Source organism: Capricornis sumatraensis, chromosome 10 (genome assembly GCF_032405125.1).
Source record: "Capricornis sumatraensis isolate serow.1 chromosome 10, serow.2, whole genome shotgun sequence".
Lineage (NCBI taxonomy): Eukaryota > Metazoa > Chordata > Mammalia > Artiodactyla > Bovidae > Capricornis > Capricornis sumatraensis.
In genome coordinates, this window is record NC_091078.1 from 59,770,791 (window position 1) to 59,794,432 (window position 23,642).

Below are 23,642 nucleotides of genomic sequence, written 5' to 3' on the forward strand. Positions count from 1 at the left end.
ATGGAACAACAGACTGGTTCCAAATAGGAAAAGGAGTCCGTCAAGGCTGTATATTGTCACCCTGCTTATTTAACTTATATACAGAGTACATCATGAGAAATGCTGGGCTGGAAGAAACACAAGCTGGAATCAAGATTGCCGGGAGAAATATCAATAACCTCAGATATGCAGATGACACCACCCTTATGGCAGAAAGTGAAGAGGAGCTAAAAAGCCTCTTGATGAAAGTGAAAGAGGAGAGTGAAAAAGTTGGCTTAAAGCTCAACATTCAGAAAACGAAGATCATGGCATCCAGTCCCATCACTTCATGGGAAATAGATAGGGAAACACTGGAAACAGTGTCAGACTTTATTTTGGGGGGCTCCAAAATCACTGCAGATGGTGACTGCAGCCATGAAATTAAAAGACGCTTACTCCTTGGAAGAAAAGTGATGACCAACCTAGATAGCATATTCAAAAGCAGAGACATTACTTTGCCGACTAAAGTCCATCTAGTCAAGGCTATGGTTTTTCCAGTGGTCATGTATGGATGTGAGAGTTGGACTGTGAAGAAGGCTGAGCGCCGAAGAATTGATGCTTTTGAACTGTGGTTTTGGAGAAGACTCTTGAGAGTCCCATGGACTGCAAGGAGATCCAACCAGTCCATTCTGAAGGAGATCAGCCCTGGGATTTCTTTGGAAGGAATGATGCTAAAGCTGAAACTCCAATACTTTGGCCACCTCATGCGACAAGTAGACTCACTGGAAAAGACTCTGATGCTGGGAGAGATTGGGGGCAGGAGGAGAAGGGGACGACAGAGGATGAGATGGCTGGATGGCATCATGGACTTGATGGACGTGAGTTTGAGTGAACTCCAGGAGATGGTGATGGACAGGAAGGCCTGGTGTGCTGCAATTCATGAGATTGCAAAGAGTCAGTCATGACTGAGCAACTGAACTGAACTGAACTTACAGTTGATTTACAATGTTGTGTTAATTGCCAGTGTATAGCAAAGTGACTCAGTTATATATATATATACACATACATACTTCCCTGGTGGCTCAGACGGTAAAGAGTCTGTCTACAATATGGGAGACCCGGGTTCGAGCCCTGGGTTGGCAAGATCCCCTGGAGAAGGAAATGGCAATCCACTCCAGTACTATTGCCTGGAAAATCTCATGGACAGAGGAGCCTGGTAGGCTACAGTCTATGGGGTCGCAAAAAGTTGGACCCAACTGAGCGACTTCATTTCATTTCACATACATATATAAATATATTCTTTTTAGACTCTTTTCCCTTACAGGCTATTACAAAATACTGAGGATAGTTCCCTATGCTACACAGTAGGTCCTTGCTAGTTATCTATTTTACATAAAATTGTGTGTTTTTATGAATCCCAAACTCCTAATTTATCCTTCGTCCTTTCCCCTTTGGTAACCATAAGTTTTTTCTATGCCTGTGGGTATTTCTGTTTTGTAAGTAAGTTAATTTGAATCCGCTTTTTAGATTTCACATGTAAGTGATATCTAAGTGATATCATACAATATTTATCTTTGTCTGGCTTACTTAGTATGATCATCTCTGCTGCTGTCATTTAGTTGCTCAGTCGTGTCCAACTCTTTGCAATCCCATGTACTGTAGCCTGCCAGGCTCCTTTGTCCACGGGATTTCCCAGGCAAGAATACTGGAGTGGGTTGCCATTTCCTCCTCCAGGAGATCTTCCTGACCCAGGGATCAAACCTGCATCTCCTGCATTGGCAGGCAGATTCTTTTCCACTGAGCCACCTGGGAAGCCCCATATTGATCTCTAGGTCCATCCATGTTACTGCAAATGGCATTATTTCATCCTTTTTAATAGCTGAACAATCTTCTATTGTATATTCTTCTAACCTACTTGTTAGAATTCCTCTATTGATGGATCCCTGTTTTCCACTTTTTTGTAGTATTCATTAGGGGGGAAAATGTGGTTAAAGGATTGTGTCAAATGAGTTCAACTTCTCATTCAATCCTCCTAGATCTGCACTCCCAGGAAAGTGCAAAACTCCAAACATTTCTTTTCTCCCAAGTGATACCACTGCCTGCTTCCCTTCCTGATGCTGAGAAGCAAGTAAGGTTGTGCCTGTGAAGTACCCAGCACTGTCTGGTACATGGAAAGCTCTCTGTCAAAATAGATACCAACTGTCTTTACTATTAGTGTTGCTGCTGTTTTAAATCATGCTTTAATGGACATTCCTACATGTAAGAATTTGTGTGTATCTCTTACTATTTTCTGCTAGGATGAATTCCTAGAAGTGGAATCAAAGGCTATATTTAAGGTTTAACACATACTGGCAGTTTGCCTGCCACAAAAGAAGTGCCCATTTTTTGACAGTCTGTGTTTCACTAGTCTGTGAACCGGGGCTATTAACATTTTTAAAAACTCTATCAATATGATGCTTTTATAATTTTGGTGGAATTTTCTTTGACTACTAATGAGGGCAACTCTTTTTCATGTTTATTGTTAGAAATGGCCTTTTCAAGTTCTTTGTCCATTTGCCCTTTGGACCCACCCTTCTTTAGAATTTCGAGATACCTAATGATATCCGTCCCTAAAAGCTGACCATTATGTTGACTCTGTAAACAGCTGGCTTCAGCAGGATTTATGAGTCCAAGCAGAGAAGAGAGATGCACACACACAAACTGTGCTCTGAGGGTAGAAGGCATTTATCTCCTTAAAGAACCAGTGTTAGTCCCCTTCACTGCATGGGCTTGTTTCCTCTGTAATCTACTGTGGCAGAGACTGCTAAGTAATACCACATGCTTGAGATGGTGATAAAAACATGCCAAGGAAGTCACAGAACATGATTTGAAACCCAGACCACTGTTTAGTCTGGCAGCTCTTGTGCTCTTCAATTATATGACAAAGGCCCCGTCTGTACAGCAAACACTGTAATACATTCTGACCAACAACTGTCATCATATAAAATCAGAAGGCTTGACATGAGAGAGAGTTTGGTGTGGAGACAAGAAAACTGAACTGGGAGTCTGTTTTGTGCCTCAAGTTATATTCCATTCGGTGGGGTATCACTTTGTCCTAGAGTTGACTGACAGTGACAGGTGTATGCGACGGAATCACAGACAACACCTGGCTTCATTCAGAGTAGATTAACAACAACAACGAGGAGCGTGCAGCCTAAGTATGCTGTTAATTCTAAAATAGTCCATTGCCTAGGGAAATCATCAAAAGAAAGCACAAACACGATAGTAGAAACATGCGGCTAAAACTTGCCCCAAATCATCAAGGGACTGATTCAGACTTTAGAAGGTACACTGATCATATCAAGAGACTTTATTTATTAGCTGTTATTTCTACGGTTAGGATGCCATGAAGGTTTGCTGGCTGTAAGAACCAGGTAAAGGTTTCTAAATGAACTGTGATTTGTAAACACAAGGAGTAACTGTATAAACGCGAAATATCAATACAAGGGCCCCACAGGGTGCTTCGTTGCCAGACCATGTTATCTTCTCCTTTTGGCATTGTTTTCTGTGCTCATATTTTAACACCATCTAAAGCAAGACAAATTTGCTCTACAAGTGCAAAATGACAAAAAGGCATTAAATTGATAACTTAAAACTCAAAGACACCAATAAGAAGAGTTGGAAACTCCCACCAAGCCAAGATAAATAAATGCATCAGTCAAAATAAATGTGTCACACATTAATATTCTTGTCTGAGGCAACTGATTCAACTGTCATCTTGACACATTCCTGAACAAACCAGTTAAAATGAAGATGTTAAATAAACAAATCACTTAAAGAATATTCCCAGCCTGTGGTGGCTGGATAAAGAAACGGAAAATTGTTGATTATGGTAAAGAATACAGTAGACTGCTTAGACTACTTTGACAGCACACCCTGTATCCACATGAAAAATCAAGTGTTCCACCAAAGAACATCAATGTTTAGGTGGCAACGGCTCATGAAAGTTACTGGAGACATAGGTCGTACCCACGCCCACGACTGCCATCTAGTCATGGGCACTGACGCACTCACCCTGGAACCACCCACAGGGAAGGTCTCATTTCACTGGCACACAGGCCACTTCACGCTTTCGCCTCCTCACAGAACGGGCTGGAACAGGTCACTGTGGACTTGCAGATACAGAAGGGTCTGCACAAACCCCACAGAAAAGTCTCCCCATGCAACTGAGCCACTCCCTAATAATGACTGGTGACCTGAGGAGGCTGCCGCTGAACCAAGGTTGAACTGCTCGGGAGGCTCAGAATGCAGTCCTAGAGCTTGCATTATGCTCTGATAGCCCAGGCTAGACTCTTGTGCTAAAAGAACTACGGTATGTGAGCAGAGCTCTCTTCACAGCGCTGTAGTGTCATCTCCACAATGGCCACAGAGTCTGCAGAACAGTCTCTGGCTGTGTCTAGGGGCCAAGGAAGCCTAGGGCTCTTGACAGTGCAGAGCTGAGGCGGAGATGACCAGCGACCCACGGGCTGAATGCACCGTCCACCACCAAAGGATTGCATCAAGCTGCACCAGAAAAGACACTAAGAATCACAGGTCCAAACTGGTCTCAAGTGCTTAGGTCTGAGCAAGTCATAAGCAGGTGATAAAACATGGCCAAGGGCACAGTACACCTGAGATTCAATCAACTTTCTATGGTAAGATATGTTTCTAGACAGAAGATGTCTGTTCTAGATAGAAGGGCCAGACTAAAAAATACTTCTCAGCAGGGTTCAAGAGAGGACGGAGCTCCGTCCTATCTGAAGGAGCTAGGAATAAAGAGTAATTCTGAACATGCTTCAACATTATGGGGAACGTAACACATTTTTCACAGGGAAAATAATGTCTTAATTTTTCAAAGGCAAGTGTGAAAAGTGTGTGTGTGTGTGTGTTCAGTCATATCCAACTCTCTGTGACCCCATGGGCTGTAGTCTGCCAGGCTCCTCTGTCCATGAGGATTCTCCAGGCAAGAATACTAGAGTGGGGGGCTCTTTCCTTCTGCAGCAGATCTTCCCGACCCAAGGACTGAACCCGCATCTCCTGCATTAGTAGGTGGATTCTTTACCAGTGCATCCCTGGGAATCAAGCAAGAATAAAAAGAGGAACTCATAAAAATGAAAATTGCAATAATCACAGTAATTTTTACCATTTTACTCTCTACCTTAAATCAGGGGGAAAAGGGATAGCTACAAATGACAAAAGCCTCAAAGAGATATATGTAAACAGCATGGAGGTTTAGTACAGTGTTACTATTGTTTTTATAAATATTCTAAAAATAGGAATACAGAACATAGTTTCCAGTTATCCAAATAAAAATTCAATACCTTCACCTCTCAATTCACTGATCTCAACACTTCCAAACTCTTTTCTAATCTCCCCACCTCAGGTACCCAGTTTCTAGACAGATAACTGCACCACTTCAAGTCTCATTTTTAAGCATCCCAAAGACAGAGCATCACTGCCCAACTGCCCAGCTCAATTACCCTGTGCACGAGATTCTAACCCCTGTCCCTGAGGGGCCCTCCAGGGGCTACCCCTAGGAGGCAAGGTATCAGTCTAGCAAGGCAATGCTCACTCTGTCGCTTCACCCGCTTTACCCTTACTATGAGATCGAGGGTCAGGAAACTATTCTAGTAAAGGGACACAAGAAAATACTTTCAAAACTACCCAACTCAGCCACTGCAGCACAAAAGCAGCCACAAACAATAAGCAAACGGATAAGTACGGCCTGTGCTTCTGCCATTGTTGTTACTGTTCAATCACACCGTCATGGACTGCAGCACGCCAGGCCTCCCTGTCCTTCACCATCTCTGGGAGTTTGCTCAAACTCATGTTCATGGAGTCGGTGATGTCATCCAACCATCTCATCCTCTGTCGCCTCCTTATCCTCCTGCCCTCAATCTTTCCCAGCATCAGGGTCTTTATTAATAATACTTTATTTACAAAAGCAGGTGGGCTGGATTTGGCCCCTAAACTGTAGTTTATCAACTCCTGCACTTAGATCATCCTCATCAACAGAGAAACATCACTAAAATATTCAGAACAAGCCCCAAACTGCTTTGACACCAAATTTCCCTCCAGCTCCCCATTTTTCAGCTCTGCTCTATAGCAAAACTCTTTTAAGAATTACTGATGCTCCCTGCTTCCACCATCATTCCCTCCTCAGTGAACCGCCCCCTGCCAGGCTTTTGCCCTTGAATGCCACTAAAAATAAGCCCTACAATATTACTCCTGCTGCCAGCTCATCCTCATCTTATTGACACTTGCAGCAGCATTGACGCTGTTGTTTTTCCCTTCACCTGAAAGTCTGAGAAAAACAGAGGCTCACTTCCTTCATTAAGACGCTAGCATTAACACAGCTATTCAACTCCCTCACCTCACTCTTACGTGCTGTCACCTTCCCAAGAAGCCCTGACCACCCTCTCAAAAACAGCTGACCCCACCCATCACTCTCCACTCTCTAACTCTGCTTTTTATTATTCTGTACGTGGGGTTTTTAAGTTGATTTCCTTGTTTACTCTGTTACCCTCCAGGCATTCATAAGCTCCATGGAAATCAGAAGCGTGTATGTTTCACCCAACTCAGAGAACCCAGCTACTTACAGGGTAACTCAGTGAATGAAAAAATATTAACTATTCCTGTACACAGAAAAATATCAGAGCAGATTCTGCCCTGAAGTTCCATAATTCTACAATGGAAATAAACTGCAAAACTTCAAGAGACTTTGTGAAGAAGAGAAAAGATACAAATGAATTTTGTTGCGGGCAAGTAAGGAGCTACTTCAGGAGAAAATGTTAGGTAGCTTTTTGTTAAAGCTCTCTGAACATCTATTTAAATAAAGAAGGAAGGAACTGTGTGTTATTGTTGATTGCCGACCACAAAACCTCAGGCATTGCCCTGATCAGAGACTTCAACTAAACGCTGGCTTCCAATATGACAAGTGTGGTTTAAGCTCAGACACCATGTGACCAGACACATTGGCCTGTTGGGTTCTTGGTCAGGAGCCAGTTGCCACTCTGTAAGGAAAGCTGTCACTGAACCCGTGCAAGCCAGAGGAGGATAACTGAAGTTGAGTATGCCTCCAGCGTGGCTTCCCAGGTGGTGCAAGTCGTAAGAAACCATCTGCCAATGCTGGAGATGCAGGTTCGATTCCTGGGTCAGGCAGATTCCCTGGAGGAGGAAGTGGCTACCCACTTCAGTATCATTGCCTGCGAAATACCACGGACAGAGGAGCCTGGCGGGCTTCATGGGGTCACAAAAGAGTCAAACACCACTGAGCGATAGAGCGCACACAAAACACAAGTCTCCAGCACGCAGGGCTGCTATGGGAATATGGAGTCAAAGGATTAAGCTATTTCTAAGGACAGAGATGAACAGCCTCAGTGGACCCAGCTGACCCCCATGCAATAAAGTCCGGCAATGGAACGCGCACCAAGCCAGCAGGAACTCCGGGAAAATCTCCGTGATGAGGGACAGTGGGAGCGTAAAGCGTCACCACCACCTACACTAGGAAAAGGACAGATGCTTTTACAAGGCCAAAACAGATTTGAATCAATTACGATTGATCTTCCTCACAAACCACTGAGGAAAATAGATGGCCGTAGATCAAACTCCTGAAGTTTTAGGCTGGTATCTTTCCCTGGTGGCTCAGCTGGTAAAGAATCCGCCTGCCAACGCAGGAGATGCAAGAGAGGCAGGTTCAATCCCCAAGTAGGGAAGATCCCTTGGAGAAGTGGCAACCTGCTCTAATATCCTGGAAAATTCCATGGATAGAGGAGGCTGGTGGGTTACAGTCCATGGGGTCACAAAGGGTTGGACATGACTCAGCACACACACAGACACACACAATCCTTCCATAAGCCTATCATAATTCTTCTATAATTCTATCACTCACACACACACATTCACACATCCTTCCATAATTCTATCAGAATACTGGGATGACGGACCATGAGGGTTTACATAAAGACTTACATCAGTTCCTGTAGGAGATAGGATGATCAGCTATCTCATAATCAACATGAGGAAGGATTCTAACCCTGTAGCAGTGGTTTAAGTCACAAGCAGAAGAGAGTTTACAATCCAGGAGGCAGAGGAAAGGAAGAGGCCAGGAATCAGGAAATTACTAACCAGAACTGTGCCAGGAGCTGCCTCAATGATAATAACAGACAGAGAGGAGAACCAGGACCTAGCGATGATGGCAGAGGGAAACAAAGGAAAAGCCTGCAGGTGCCATGGTGAGACCGCACAACACCAGAGACAGCCATGCTGAGGGACGGGCCCATCGCCAGTGATGAGACACACAGAAGCCTGAAACAAGCTGCCTTCAAAGGACACTGCTGTATTCACTTGGGTATCTTTTAAAAAGTGGTTCTGCTGGAGAGTACAAGGGACAGTGGACCAGGAGGTCTAGATCCAAAATCTGATCTCTGAACTGACTATGGGGTCTGGGGCATCCAAATCCCTCTGAGGGCCTCACTTTCCTCATGTGTAAAATGAAGACATCAGGATGCTAATCATGTCTTTTTATTCTGAATTTTCGAGACTCTTTGCCACCCATGGACCGTAGCTCTCCAGGCTCCTTTGTCCACAGGCTTCTCCAGGCAAGAATACTGGAGCGGATGGTCACTCCCTTCTCTAGGGAATCTTCCTGAGCCAGGGATTGAACCCAGGTTTCCCGCATAGCAGGCAGATTCTTTACTGATTGAGCCCCCAGGGAAGCCCAAGATCTCGCTAGCTCTGGAGGGAAGGCCCCTCCCAGGGCTTGCCTTTCCCCTGCAAACCAACCAAACCCCCACCGGCCCCCCTCATACAAAGCTCTTAAACTCCAGGCCACTGCTTCCCTGCCCTTATCATCCCAGGGCCAGGTACCAGGTAAGGAGAGGCAAACGCCTCACCTCAGAGCCCAGTGAAGTTAGTCAAGCAGCCAAACCGAAGCCAGCTCACCCACTCCTTCCCTTGTGAACTACAGCACAGGCTCTTGCCCACGTTTTCCTCTCCCCTCCTCTGCCTCCTGACTGCCTCTGCTGCTTCCCCACGTGGCTGCCCGTGGCGTGGGGTACCCCCTCCTCTTGGAATCTATGAGTATAAAACATTGACTTTGTGAGGGCAGCCATCTCCTCGTCTGTTGATCTCACCAATCAAGGATAATTTTAGGCACCTCAAAGAGTATATCATCAATAATTTAAAAAAAAACCCAGGTTAAAAAAAATGTAATACATTTTAAAACATTCAGATGATCTCCCCAAAGTCCCATACAGCAATAATGTTCTAATATTTCTTTCTAGAGGTTAGGGTTCACATGAATAAAGACAAAAAAAGTTCTATTCCCTCAGTTCAGGGGTCAGGAAACATTTTCTGAAAAGGGCTAGTGAGTATATATTTTAGGCTTTGCCAGACACAAGGTCTCTGGGCCTCTTATTCTTCTGTGTTGGTAAGTTGCACGAATCGTTAAAAATGTAATCGCCACTCTTACTTCACAGGTTCTGGCCCTGTGGGCCATAGCTTGTGAGTCTCTGCCTTAGACAAGGGGAAGCCTGCGGATAAGGATATCTTGTGAGACCCAGAAAGTTTTACTGAACCCCTACTCAGTTTTACCACCACCCTATATTGTACACAACTGGAGAACCACACTTTTAAAGATGTACAATAAACTAGAGTTTAGAACCACTTAGAAGTGGCTGACTTGTAAATGTCACGCCAAAAAAGTAAGCTGAAACCATCCACTTCTGATCATGAAATAGCTGCTAAGTAGTCATGTAACCCTGAATTCACATTTGCGTTGAAAGAAAAGATTCCTGTGTAGAAAGAACCATCCTGGCTAAAGTCCAGGAGTCACAAACTTCACAGGGTCACAAAATGAAAAAATCATTTACAAGGAAAGCAGACAGACATTCTAATACACTTATACGCTGTAGATTTCTCTAGAACCAAACAATATAAAATGAACACATTCAAGTTCAAACTCTTTCGTAAGAATGGAAGGTATGTTTCACTTTCAAAAAATAGCTAACAGCGGTGGGAGATGGACTCAAGACGGCAGAGCAGGAGAGTGGTGCTCGCCTTCCCTCACAAACACACCAAAAATACATCTACATGGGGAACAATTCTCACTGGAAGGTAACTGGAAACTGGCAAAAAGACTCCTGTACAACCAAGGCTGCAATAAAGATCCACACGCAATTGGGTAGGGAGGGAAGAAAAGTGATCAGGGAGGGACCTGTGCCAAGGGAGGGATGCCGAGTAAAGGGGAGGGTCCACAGGTGGAGACCCGCCCTGGGGAAGAGGGGCTCTGAGCCGCCGAGTGCCCCAACCCTGAGGTCCTACCCGGGGGAGACAGACTCTGGCCAGGTGGAGGGTCACCGGGATGCACAGGAGGGCTGTGGGAAGCCTGGCCTCCAAGCGTGCACAAGCACGGGCTGGCCTGCCCCGGAAGCAGGATGAAGAGAGCAGACTAAGGACAGAGGGGACCTGGACTTGAGACTGCTTCCGAGAAGCGGCAAGAGAAACAACTGCTGGAGTCTCCACAGGCGGTGCTTCAAGGTCAGACCTCTGTCCGTAGCTGACAGGAGCCAAGAGTGCCCACGGGACCCCCAGCTTCAGCACTGCCCCTCTCTGGCACAAGGGTCCCAGTGCCAGGAGCCCGGAAGGCACACACTTAAAGGGAAAGAGCTAGTTCCGACCTGACCATCAGGGCTTCAGCTCTACAACGTGGGATCAGATCCTGCCCCTGTTAGGGTGGCCGCAGCCACTGAGCAGCGGGGAAATCCCACCTCACACCTGGCTCCGGCTCTAGCCTCTCCATCTCCAGCCCCACCCCCTGCCAAGGACAGAGGTGTGAGCACAGCAAAGCTTCTGTCCATGTCAAATTCAGATCTCCCACGACAGGCCCTGGGTGCACACAGTCTGCCTAGGGAGGCTCCCACGTAAGGATAGCACTTCAAGATGGCAATTTGTAAATGTTGCGCCTAAATTTATAGAGGCAGAATAAGTTAAGCAAAATGAAAAGGCAAAGGAACAAGTCTCAAAAGAAACATCAAAAGACACCCCTGAAAAAAATACTTTACCAGATAAAAATTCAAAGCAATGAATTTTCTTCAACGAATAATAAAACTGTTAACCAGATTAAGGAAAAGAATAGATGAACACAGTGAGAATTTTAGTAAAGAATTAGAAAATATAAGAATGATGCAACCAGAAATGAAGAATTAAATAAGTGAAATAAAAAACACCGGAGTGAATAGCAGTCCGATACAAAAGAAGGCAAGAAGTAACCTGGAATACAGAATGATGGAAATCACCCTCAGAAGGGCAAAACAAACAAACAAACAAAGGAACAGCTGAAGAGATTTGCAGAACAACATTAAACACACTGATATTCACATAATAGAGGTCTCACAAAGAGAAAAGGTGATCAAAAATGTATTTGAGGAATTAAACCTGAAGAAAAGAGATACACAGGTACAGGAAGCAAGGAGGGTCCCAAGCAAGAGGAACCCAAACAGACCCAAACAAAGACATATCATAATTAAAATGGCAAAAATCAAAGATGGGGAGGGGAAGAGAGGGAGACTTACACTGCATTTTCTGTTGACCAGATACTAACACTACCCCCATTTTCCAGATGAGGGAACTTAGGATCAGTCAGGTTAAGAAACTGTGTCAAAATTATACAGCTGCTGCTGCTGCTGCTAAGTCACTTCAGTCGTGTCCGACTCTGTGTGACCCCATAGATGGCTAGTTAGGTTAAATTCCTTTAGGTGCTCCCATAACCTCCTGGATATGCCTGTACCCTGAAATTGTTACACTGTCTTATGAAAGCCCATGGCTAGGGACCGCCCTGGCAGCTAGTGGTTAAGAATTTGCCTTCCAATGAAGGGGGTGAGGGTTTGATCCCTGGTCAGGAAGCTAAGATCCCACATGACTCACCGTCAAAAAATTGAAACACAAAGCAGAAGTTGTAGTGGAAAAATTCAATAAAGAATTTTAAAGTGGTCCACATCAAAAAAAAAAATTCTTAAGAAAGAAAGAATATGGGTGTACCTATGGCTGATTCTTGTTGATGTATGACAGAAAATCACAAAATTCTGTACAGCAATTATCCTTCAATTTAAAAACATATTTTTTTAATTAAAAAAAAAAGAAAGTCTATTGAAAAATCTGTTTCCTCCACTAAACCCTAAGCACCTAGAGGGTGCTGAGAACTTTACCTTCATTATCACTTATCCTAGCATCATTCAGTGGTTGCTGAGTAGATATTTGATGAGTGAGTGAATGAATGAACAAAACAACCAAAAACCAATGAGGGAAGTCAGAAGATTGGTGCCATATGGTAAGAAGTCACCAAGAACTTCCTCCAAGAGGCCACTAAAGTTCCTTTCTTCTAAAGGGCATTAAAAAAAAATCTTGCCATAACACAAAGGGCTCTAACAATTTTTAAGCAAACTAAAATGATAATTCTTACACAGCATGTTTTTTCTAATTTAGGGAAAGAGTTAAATGTTGCTCCAAAAGAACTCAAGAAGTTAAAATTTAATTTGTCTGCTACGGAAGGTTTGCTGAAAGCTGATTAGCTCTTAATGGAAACACGCTTCTAGGGTGTTACTCTCTCTGAGAGCAATGGCTTGGCGCACCCTACTGTAAAATTAAGGTGAGAGAAGAGGGCAGAGCTCTGGGGAGTTCACACCTTCCGTCAGACAGGAAAACTGAACCAACACTCACGCAAACAATTTACCTTTCTGCTATAAACCCAGGAATAAGCTAGATTCACCAGGGGCCTGTGGTTTTGTTTTTTTTTTTCTTGATCATGCTCTTGGCCCTTATTTGAAGGGGAACAATAAATTCTCAATTGTACTACAGCTAAGCTTTTGAAGACTTCTTCATCTTCTAAGAATACCATAAAATAAGAACAATTTAAAAATAAATGTTGCACTTGACATAAAATGATTTCATGTTCCAATACTTATTGCTTGATTCTCTAAACCAAGCAATTGTTAATATGTACAATCTAAATTGGCTATCCTTTTAAGAACATGATGCTAATGGATCTAATGAATTTATAAAAAATGGTTCACACTTATTTTTATATTACTAGAAACCTACTTACACATAAACCACTACAATATTGTAATTAGCCTCCAATTAAAATAAATAAATTTTTTAAAACAGATTTTTTTAAAAAAATTAAGGCATCTACTTTTGATATGCACTTTCAATGAAGCATTTTGCCTTAAAAAACCACTACTACCAAGTCATTGGGGAAGATTTTATAGGTTAATACTTCCCTGGTGGTTCAGAAGGTAAAGCGTCTGCCTGCAATGAGGGAGACCTGGGTTCAATCCCTGGGTTGGGAAGATCCCTTGGAGAAGGAAATGGCAACCCACTCCAGTACTCTTGCCTGGAGAATCCCATGGATGGAGGAGCCTGGTGGGCTACCGTCCACGGGGTGGCAAAGAGTCGGACACGACTGAGTGACTTCACTTTCACTTTATAGGTTAATGAGTTACTGTTTTAGGCACTTGCCCAAATTACGGGTGGGTGAACTTGTTTCAGGCCTAGCCCAAACTTTGTTTTCGTGACGGTAAGCAATTAAACATAGACCAATCACAAAAATTAATCACCTATTAGATCACAAATAAAATCAAATAATAAAAATTAGAAATAGAACACTTCATACAATCTGGTCACAATGCAAACTAGAAATAAATAATGGACAAATTTCACATATCAGACTGGCAAAGATCAAACACTTATATACACTAATTCAATAAAATTTTAGCGAAAATAGGCACTCTCACACACCTTTGGTACAGCCTAGACTGGGGATAATTTGGCAACACCTCTAAAATTACAAATGCTTAGACCAGGGGTTCCTGAATTTGTTTGCACACTGTAATCACCTGGTGGGCTTCAAAGCTACTGTTGCCTGTGTCCAGTCTCAGAGACTGTGATTTAATTGGCCTGGAATAAGGCCTGGGTTTTAGACTTTTTAAAATATCCCCAGATGATATTACGTGCCCTGTAGTGAAAAAATTACACTTCTCAGTATTTGTCTTATGCATGTATGTTCACAAATATGATAAATAACCTACCTCATCAACTGCAGCTTTGTTTTATAATACCAATACATTAGGAATACATAAATGTTCACCAAAAGATGACAAAATATGGAATATGCATAAAATGTAATATTATGTATCTGTTTTTTTTTTTAGTACAGATGGTATGAGAATTATATCTCAACAAAGCTGTTACACTTATTTTTGGAAAGAAGTGACGAATGGTGCAGTCAGCATACTATCATCTATGTGAAAGACATACACAAACTGGTCAAAAACTGGCTGTCTCCTGGGGTAAAAATATGCTTTTCTGTGTAAATTCTTTCAAATACTAAAATTTGAAAGCATTCTGTATTACCTCTTAAAATAACTTTAAAAAGTAAAATGAAACATAAAATCAGTCTGGTCATATTATTCTCCACACAAACAGAATCTTCATCAGCTAACAGTCCAAGGGGCATAAGGGGAAATTTTGGAATGATGGAAGTATGCTATTTTGATCATGATAATAATTCCACAATTAAGTATGTTTCTCAAAACTCAGAGACCTGCATACCTAAAATGCATGCATTTTACTGTATAGAGACTTATCCTTCAATAAAACCTGATGTTAAAAATATTTTTTAAAGCTTATGTGACAACCAGACCTCTTGACCAATGCTAGCAGGAATGTAAATTCGTACAACCAATAAGGAAAACTGCTTGTTAATATCTACTGGATCTGTGCAAGCACAAGTTCTGTGAGCCAGTACTTCCACTCTAGAATGAATACTCAATGGAGACACATACACAGATCCACCAAGGAGCACATAAGTAATACTCATGGTCATGCTACTCACAACAGCAATAATAAAAAAAAATTGGAACAGTGCAGACATTGTTAAAAGTAAAACTGGATTAGCAGACTGTAGTGTATTTGTGCAATGGACAGCCAGGCAGGAAGTTTCCCTTTGAAAAGTGGCATTGCCAAGACCAAGAACTGATGGCAAAGAGCATGAGCAAAAAGCAAAATACAAATGGCCCTTAACCATATAAAGAAATATTCAACCTCACTCATGAAATGGAAAATGCAAATAAAAATTACAACGGAATAATCTATCTCATCACAATGACACATTCCAAAATTTAACAATGAATTCTGTTGGCAGGGTAGGGAACCAGGCAGCCTCAAATATATCTTTTGAAGATGCAAAATGGTAAAATCACCACATAGGGCAGGGGCTTCCGCAGTGGCTCAGCTGGTAAAGAATCCGCCTGCCAATGCAGGAGATGCAAAAGACACGAGTTCAATCTCTGGGTCAGGAGGATCTACTGGAGGAGGAAATGACAACTCACTCCAGTATTCTTGCCTGGAAAATCCCACAGACAGAGAAGCATGGTGGGCTACAGTCCATGGGGTAGCAAAGAGTTGGATATGACTAAAACGTACATGCACAGGATACATATAGGGCAATGTGGCCAAATCTTAAGGAAAAAAATATTTTAAGTGCATTTATTTTTTGATACACAAATACCATAGCTACAGATTTATCCTGTAAGATATACATGCATACTAAAAACTGATGCATGAATAAGATTATTCATTGTTCATTATTATTCTATCAATCCTTTGATAGAGTAAACAATGTGCAACAACCCATATCTATCTATTAGACATCAATGAGATGAAGCATGCTACATCCATACAATAGAAGGCTTTATAACTGTAAAACACAATGTGGAAGCTCTCTATGTATCTATAAAGAAACAAAATTGGGGGGAAAAGTCATAGGGTAGAAAAACATGCATAAGATGCTATTTGTGTGTCGAAGGGAGAAATGAGAAAATACATAGTGCTATTAGTTTGCCTTCAGACATAAAATGAATAAAAGTAGTCAAACCACACAGGATATAATAGGAAGATGAGGAAAGGACATGGAGGACAGAGGAAGGAACTGCTCTTCTCAGCATGTTGTATCTTTTCCCCAAATAGAAATTTATTACCCATTTCAAAATGTTGGACTGAAAAATCATTTTGGGGGGGGGGGGAGAAAATCAAGTTAGGGAAATGGAAATAAAAACTTCTTTCCCCCACCCCCACTTCAAGGTGTATGAACGGATTTTTGCAAGATGCACACAGGGTGCTAGGACCCACAGAATCTAGGACCTCTATTTAGAAAGATAAGGGGAGAGGGAGAGAGCAGGTGGGTGGTAATAGGCCTTTAATGCTTTGTTCTTGATCTCTGGAGCCTTAGTCAAAATCAACATGGGACAGCTCTTATTTTTATATCCTGTTTCAAGAGAAAGGGCAAACAGAAGAGAATAGTGAATATAGACAGAGACCCTACAAAAGGCAAAAGTGATTATTAAATGAGGTTTGGGGGTGATAAATAATTTCAGTTTACAAAATTTTTAGGATATTTTTGTAGAACAATATTCAAAATGAATCTTGCCCTGTCAAACTGTTACACAGCAGTGATTATTATAGCTGTAACATAATTTAATTTTAAAATCATTGTTCTCATTTTAAAACTTACTTGCTTAGGCTGAAATCTTTGCACATATATGCATTTTTCTCTAGAATATTTAGAAGTAGAAATGAAGGTTGAAAGCTATGCACTTTTCACAATTTAATTATAGTGAATAAATATTAAGAGGTTCCAGATTATCAGTAGATAAGTAAAAGCAAAATAAAACAAAATCCCATTTCTATCCAAAAGTTGGCAAAGACTGTCAAAGTGTGAATAAATACTGATATAAAAAGATCTTCAAATAATTTTGATATATGAAAAAGCAAATTTCAGTAAAACACATACCCAATGATACTATTTATGATGGTTTAAAATTTGACCACTACAAAGAGAAGCTATTTCAGTATATTCACATTGAATTTAAATGGCCCCTCAGAAGTTCCAGAAGGTCACCCTCCAAAATAATAATAAGAATTACCCCTGGCAAAGATTTGTGTATCAGTGGTGGGGAATAAGGAAGCCCAGGGTACCTCTTGGTTATATTATTGGAATTTAATATAAAGACAAGATATTCAAATATTAATTATGCAAGGAAAACAAAAAAGTTTATAAAAATTAATCCACTGAATTCTGCTTGTAAATCTTTTTTCAAAAGAATAAACTGAATTCTAAACCTAGGGTCTAATCATTTTAAAATAAAAAGATTTTAGGTCATCAATTATCTGTTTCTACCTCACTAGACTTTTTCCCCTCAATATGAAAAATTTAGATGCATTTAATAAAGAATTGACAAGAAGAGAAAGTAGTCTCGAAAACTTGTCTCATGAATGAGCAAGAGTCAACTTAAAAAAAAAGAAATACAATCCATTCAATCTAATGAAGGGATAAAATTAGTACATAATTTTACCACTTGGTATGGAAGGTCCAGGAAACAAACAACTGTCTGAATTTGGCTTTAATTTCTAACACAGATTCACTCTTCAGACTTAAATTTCTTCTGTAGGAAGAGAGAATGCTGCTGCTGCTGCTAAGTCGCTTCAGTCGTGTCTGACTCTGCAACCCCATAGACGGCAGCCCACCAGGCTCCCCCATCTCTGGGATTCTCCAGGCAAGAACACTGGAGTGGGTTGCCATTTCCTTCTCCAATGCATGAAAGTGAAGTCGCTCAGTCGTGTCCGACTCTTAGCGACCCCATGGACTGTGGCCCACCAGGCTCCTCCATCCATGGGATTTTCCAGGCAAGAGTGCTGGGGTGGGGTGCCATTGCCTTCTCCTATGGTGCCTTCTAAATCAGAAATTTTGGAAGACTCACTGGACAGTTTTGAAAGGCTACAGAAACACAGGATAAAAAACTGCTGAGGATATAAAAGGGTTACTTAAGTGTTCTCCAAGTTCTTTTGCAATGTCACGCCCAGGCTACATGGTCACATTTACAGGTCACTCTCTGGAAATGAACATGGCCACCCACAGGACACGGGCCTGAGAGCTGCAATAGCCCCAGCACTGTGGCTGACCTGTGACTGGGTCAAGGTACAGGCCAGGCATGGCACACCCCTGCAAAGGTTGTCTTAGTTCAGACTGCCACTCCATACAGATACTCTACAAAGAGCCTTTCTTGTCCAGCATTAATGGTAGTTCATCACTATGTACAGATGTGAGAGCTGGACCATAAAGAAGGCACCAAAGAACTGATGCTTTTGAACTGTGGTGTTGGAGAAGACTCTTGAGAGTCCCTTGGACAACAATGAGATCAAACAAGTCAATCCTAAAGGAAATCAACCCTGAATACTCATTGGAAGGACAGATGCTAAAGCTCCAATACTCTGGCCACCTGATAAGAAGAGCAGACTCGTCAGAAAAGACCCTGACGCTGGGAAAGACGAGGGCAGGAGAAGGGGGCAACAGAGGACGAAATGGTTGGATGGCACCACTGACTCAATGGACATGAGTTTGAGCAAATCTGGGGAGATGGTAAAGGAAAGGGAAGCCTGGTGTGCTACAGTCCATGGAGTCACAGGGAGGCAGACAAGACTGAGTGACTGAACAAAAACACCGCCACCACTATGCAGGACGGGTAAACAGCAGACTGGCTGAAATCCAGGTGGCTGCAACTGTGTGGTTTAGTTCTTTAAAAAGACTGGAGGGCAGCTCTTCAGGATCCAAACCCACAGGGCCAGACGTCACCCACACAACCCACACAACCAAAATCAGTGTTCTTCTTTGAAAGCGACAACTCTTCTCCTGCCCTTCTGCAGACCTGCGTGCTCTGTGACCAGTACTTGCTTGCAAGACTGAAGCAGTTGCCGCTGCTCTAGCAGCTAATTTGGTGTCATCACAGGTGGTGTCTTCGATAAAGGCAAAAAGCTTTCAACTACTCAATGAAAGTATGTCAACTTAAAATAGTTGAAAAGTTAGTCAATAAATATGACAGGGACTTAATAAATAACTGTTCAGCACAATGAGGTAACAACTGACTTTTTCAAAAGTACATGTGTTAGTATTTTCTCTTCAAAGAATTTATAATCTTGGAGCATTATGGATTCCACAATATGCAAACTCCAGCAAAGAATAAAAATATGAGCACAGAATCCAAAACACCATAGATCACAGATACTACAAGCCATAAAACATGAAAATTTATCACTTTGATAACTTAAACTCAATTCTTGTATAATCTCATCATCTTTAACATTTTTCAGAACACATAAAATTCACTTTATAGATGAGAAACAAAGAAATGGAAGTCTGAAGTGACAGCACCTGGTAAAAGTTGGGTTGTGCTCAGTCATGACAACCAGTAGCTTCAGAGCATATGCTGGTACAGGGTCCGGCTCCGTGAGGATGTGTTCATACCTGAAAGGACAACATGATTAAAAAGCACTCAGAGCTTTTCTCATCGTAAGTTTCCTCTGATCAACAGAAACAATATTCCAAGAGTTTCTAACATGTTTCCAAAAAAAGCAGATACTGAAATAAATGTATGAGCCATACCTGCATTTCCCAGTGGTGGTCAGTGATGACACTGACCTACCAATCAGAGCATGGGGGCTGGGAAGATTCAATTGGACAATTCAGCTAAAATGATCAGTACAGTCTACCCACACAGTAAGACTCAGAAATTTTAGCATTTGTGTTGGGTGTTGCAAAACTACCTCACATTCAGAGATTCTAGAGGACTCCTGAGACCCGTGTGTGGTTGTACTCATAGTATAGACAGTACAACAAAGGCACAGAGCTGAATCTTAAGGGAGACAGACACGGGTGGAGCTGGAAGATTCCCTGTGCAAGCTTGCTTATCCTCTCTCCCAGTCACAAGGGGCCACACAGCATGCTCTTTCTCCCAGCCATGAAACTGCAGCATGTATGTGTGATGTTACCACCCAAGGAAGTCCATTACAGACTCATGGGACCAAGGTATTTATTGCGTGGGGCTGGTCACACAGGCGACCTCAGTTCAGTCGCTTAGTTGTATCCGACTCTTTGTAACCCCACAGACTGCAGCACATCAGGCTTCCCTGTCCATCACCGACTCCTGGAGCTTGCTCAAACTCATGTCCATCGAGTCTGTGATGCCTTTCAACCATCGCAACCTCAGTCGTCCCCTTCTCCTCATGCCTTCCATCTTTTCCAGCAGCAGGGTCTTTTACAGTAAGTCAGTTCTTCGCATCAGGTGGCCAAAGTATTGGAGATCCAGCATCAGTCTTTCCAGTGAATATTCAGGACTGATTTTCTTTAGGAATGACTGGTTTGATCTCCCTGCAGTCCAAGGGACTCTCAAGAGTTTTCTCCAACACCACAGTTCAAAAAAATCAATTCTTCGGTGCTCAGCTTTCTTTACGGTCCAACACCCACATCCACACATGACTACTGGAAAAGCCATAGCTTTGACTAGACAGACCTTTGTTGGCAAAGTAATATCTCTGCTTTTTAATATGCTGTCTACGTTGGTCATAGCTTTTCTTCCAAGGAACAACTGTCTTTTAATTTCGTGGCTGCAGTCACCATCTGCAGTGATTTTGGAGCCCAAGAAAATAAAGCTTCTCACTGTTTCCCTTGTTTCCCCAGATGGTCTTGATCACTGCCTCCTGTACAGTGTCACGAACCTCCATCCATAGTTCTTCAGGCACTCTATCAGATCTAACCCCTTGAATCTGTCTGTCACTTCCACTGTATAATCATAAGGGATTTGATTTAGGTCATACCTAAATGGCCTAATGGCTTTCCCTATGTTCTTCAATTTAAGTCTGAATTTGGCAATAAGGAGTTCATGATCTGAGCCACAGTCAGCTCCCAGTCTTGTTTTTGCTGACTGTATAGAGCTTCTCCATCTTTGGCTGCAAAGAATATAATCAATCTGATTTCAGTATTGACCATCTGGTGATGTCCATGTGTAGAGTCATCTCTTGTGTTTCTGGAAGAGGGTGTTTGCTTTGACCAATGCATTCTCTTGGCAAAACTGTGATAGCCTTTGCCCTGCCTCATTTTGTACTCCAAGGCCAAATCTCCTATTACTCCAGGTATCTGTTGACTTCTTACTTTTTGCATTCCAGTCCCCCATGATGAAAAGGACATCTTTTTTGGATGTTAGTTCTAGAAGGTCTTGCAGGTCATCATAAAACTGTTCAACTTCAGCCTCTTCACCATTAGTGGTTGGGGCATAGGCTTGGACTACATAGGCAATCAAACATGTATCAAAGTCCTGGACTTTCCAAATGGAAGCAGGCATCTGGCATAAACCATACCATCTGCACAGACAGCTGAGATACCGTGGACTACATACCCTCATTAGCTAAACACTGACTGACAGCTCTCTGGGAGCCCAGCTCCAAGATGGCAGCCAAGGGCCCACCTTGCAAGTAGACCTTTCTCAGAAGAGCAGTCTCAGGCCTGCTATGTCAACTGTTTTCTGCACTGCGTGCTTATTTATACCTTAGAACCTGAAATAAAAAGTATGACCACAGATCATAAAACTCAAAATGCCATCATCAGAAGTTTTCACAACAAAGCCAGGCTGTGCTCTCATGTTATTTGCTATTAATACAAAAAGAGTTGGACTAAACACTGTGTCTGACCTACTTAGGTTGAGCTATGCAGTAAACAGCCCCGTGCAGATGCTCAATTAATAAGCACTGAATGAATGAATGAACAGACAGACAGACTAACCCACCAACTTTACAACTTAACTCTCTGAAACAACTAACAAGGAAGCAAAACGTCTCCAAAAATCCAAAATGTGTATTTAAAATTCCATGATGTGGAGCGAAAGCTTTATCATCTAGAGAACAGGGCCCCAGGCTCTTACTCAGAGCCTATTTACTCTCATTTTGGAAATCATTGCATAATAAGCTTAATTATGCAGCCTCTGAGCCCACAATGATTTAAAACAAAAAAAAGAGCCAAGTAAAGGGAGGAAAGGGACTATTACAGAAAGGCAACCCGAGAATTTTAAAAAGTACAGCTTGAAAGCATAGGAAACACGAAAGAAAGCAAACCCAAGAACTCCTAGCAGAGAGCGGTTCAGGGAGCATTTAGCACAGAGGAAGCAGGCGCTCAGTCCCCAGGGGGACCTGAGAGCCCATTATGCACCATAATGTTCAACATGGGGGCAGTGAATCAAGGAAATGTTAAGTTGGGTAGACTGCTCTGTTTAAGGAGTCAGAAACTACCATATTTTAGTAATTTTTCTTATGAAATATTTTTAAATTGTAGCAATTAGAGATTTGCCTGTGTATGATAAAGACAGAAGAAAAAACAGCAATCATTCATGATAAACCATAAATAAAACAGTAATAAAGAGAATGTTAAAAAAAACTGAAAAACCACATATAAGTGTTTTAAGAATGAAAAAAAAATCAAACTTATGAGAGTAAGACATTCTATCATAAGAAAAAATAAAAAACAAAAATCAAGGAACATTTTTGGAGGTGAAAAAAATGTATTTGTAAAGTTTACAATTCAGAATTTTTTCAAAACAGGAACAACACAGCATTATCCCTTTCTCTAATAGTTTTATGAAATAAAAAGCTCTTATCCTAAATTGGTGACACCCAAGCCTGCCTTCAGGTTCAGTGATTTGCTAGGTGGGCTCACAGAACTCAGAATACTTGTTGTATTCCTAAGTATGGTTTCTTAGAGAAAGGATAACTGGTTAAAATCAGCAAAGGTGAAAGACACAGGGTAGAGTCCAGGGGGACCAGGCCCAAGCTTCTCATTGTCCTCTCCCAGTGGAGCTGTGTGGACAGGGCTCAGTCCTCCCAGCAGCAATGTGTGGTAGCATGTGTAAGGTACTCCCAGCCAGGAAAGCACAGGCATGCAGGGTTCTACTAGGGGCCAGTTCCCTAGGCATAGGGTACCTTAGTGACTGACCTCTGTCTCCAGCCCCTTCGGGAGTCAGAGTCAAAATGCCCCACTGTAATTCACACTGTTATCCAGAAATATCTGGCACGGCTCAAGGCCCCAGGAATACAGAGACTCTCTTATCTGGCACGAATATTCCAAAGCCTCAGAACTACTCTTCCACAAGGCAGTCAAGCGCCAGTTTCTTCATCATGTGCAGGATTTGAACCATGCCCCACCTGCTAAGCAAAGCCTTCATAGCACAACAGGGAAATAGAGGTACTGCTGAGTTTAGAGAGTGGCAATAGAATCAGAGGTAAGAGAAGAATGCGCGCTTCCACTGGTTACTAGTATTTGGAAATCGTCGACCAGAGACTTTCAACTGACGAGGGGGTGAGAAACTTCTTATGAGTCACTCACTCACTCTGGACAGCCTCCCCATCCCCACTTCCAGACTTATTGGAATGACTGAGGAAAGGACTACAAACTTATGAATTTTAAAAAGCTTCCCATGTGATGGAACTCATGTGCTTGTACAGAATGCACAGGAGGATAAACAGACAAATAGTTAGAAATATAATAAAGAGAACAATCTCAAGAGGACTGAAAAACATGAAATATTTTTAAATGGACTGAACGAGAACATGTAAAGCCTACATTTAAAAATTGAACACCGATGAAACTTTCACTGTCTGAAATACAATACAAATGTGTTGAGGTTGTCTGAGGTTATCTAACCTTGAAACAGGAGAGAAGGATGAAGCTTGTACCAGCCTATGCATGACAATTTTCCCCAAGAATGTTGCTGTTTTTCTCCCCTTGTAAA

At 42.1% G+C, this 23,642-nt stretch overlaps 1 protein-coding gene across 1 annotated transcript in view; it reads right to left on the minus strand.

Moving 5' to 3' along the window:
* ULK4 (unc-51 like kinase 4) overlaps positions 1-23,642 on the minus strand; it is a 489,483-nt gene that overhangs the window by 300,067 nt on the left and 165,774 nt on the right. The window contains exon 29 of the mRNA XM_068982354.1: positions 19,241-19,333. Coding sequence (XP_068838455.1) covers positions 19,241-19,333 — 93 coding nt within the window. The remainder of the gene's footprint in view (positions 1-19,240; positions 19,334-23,642) is intronic.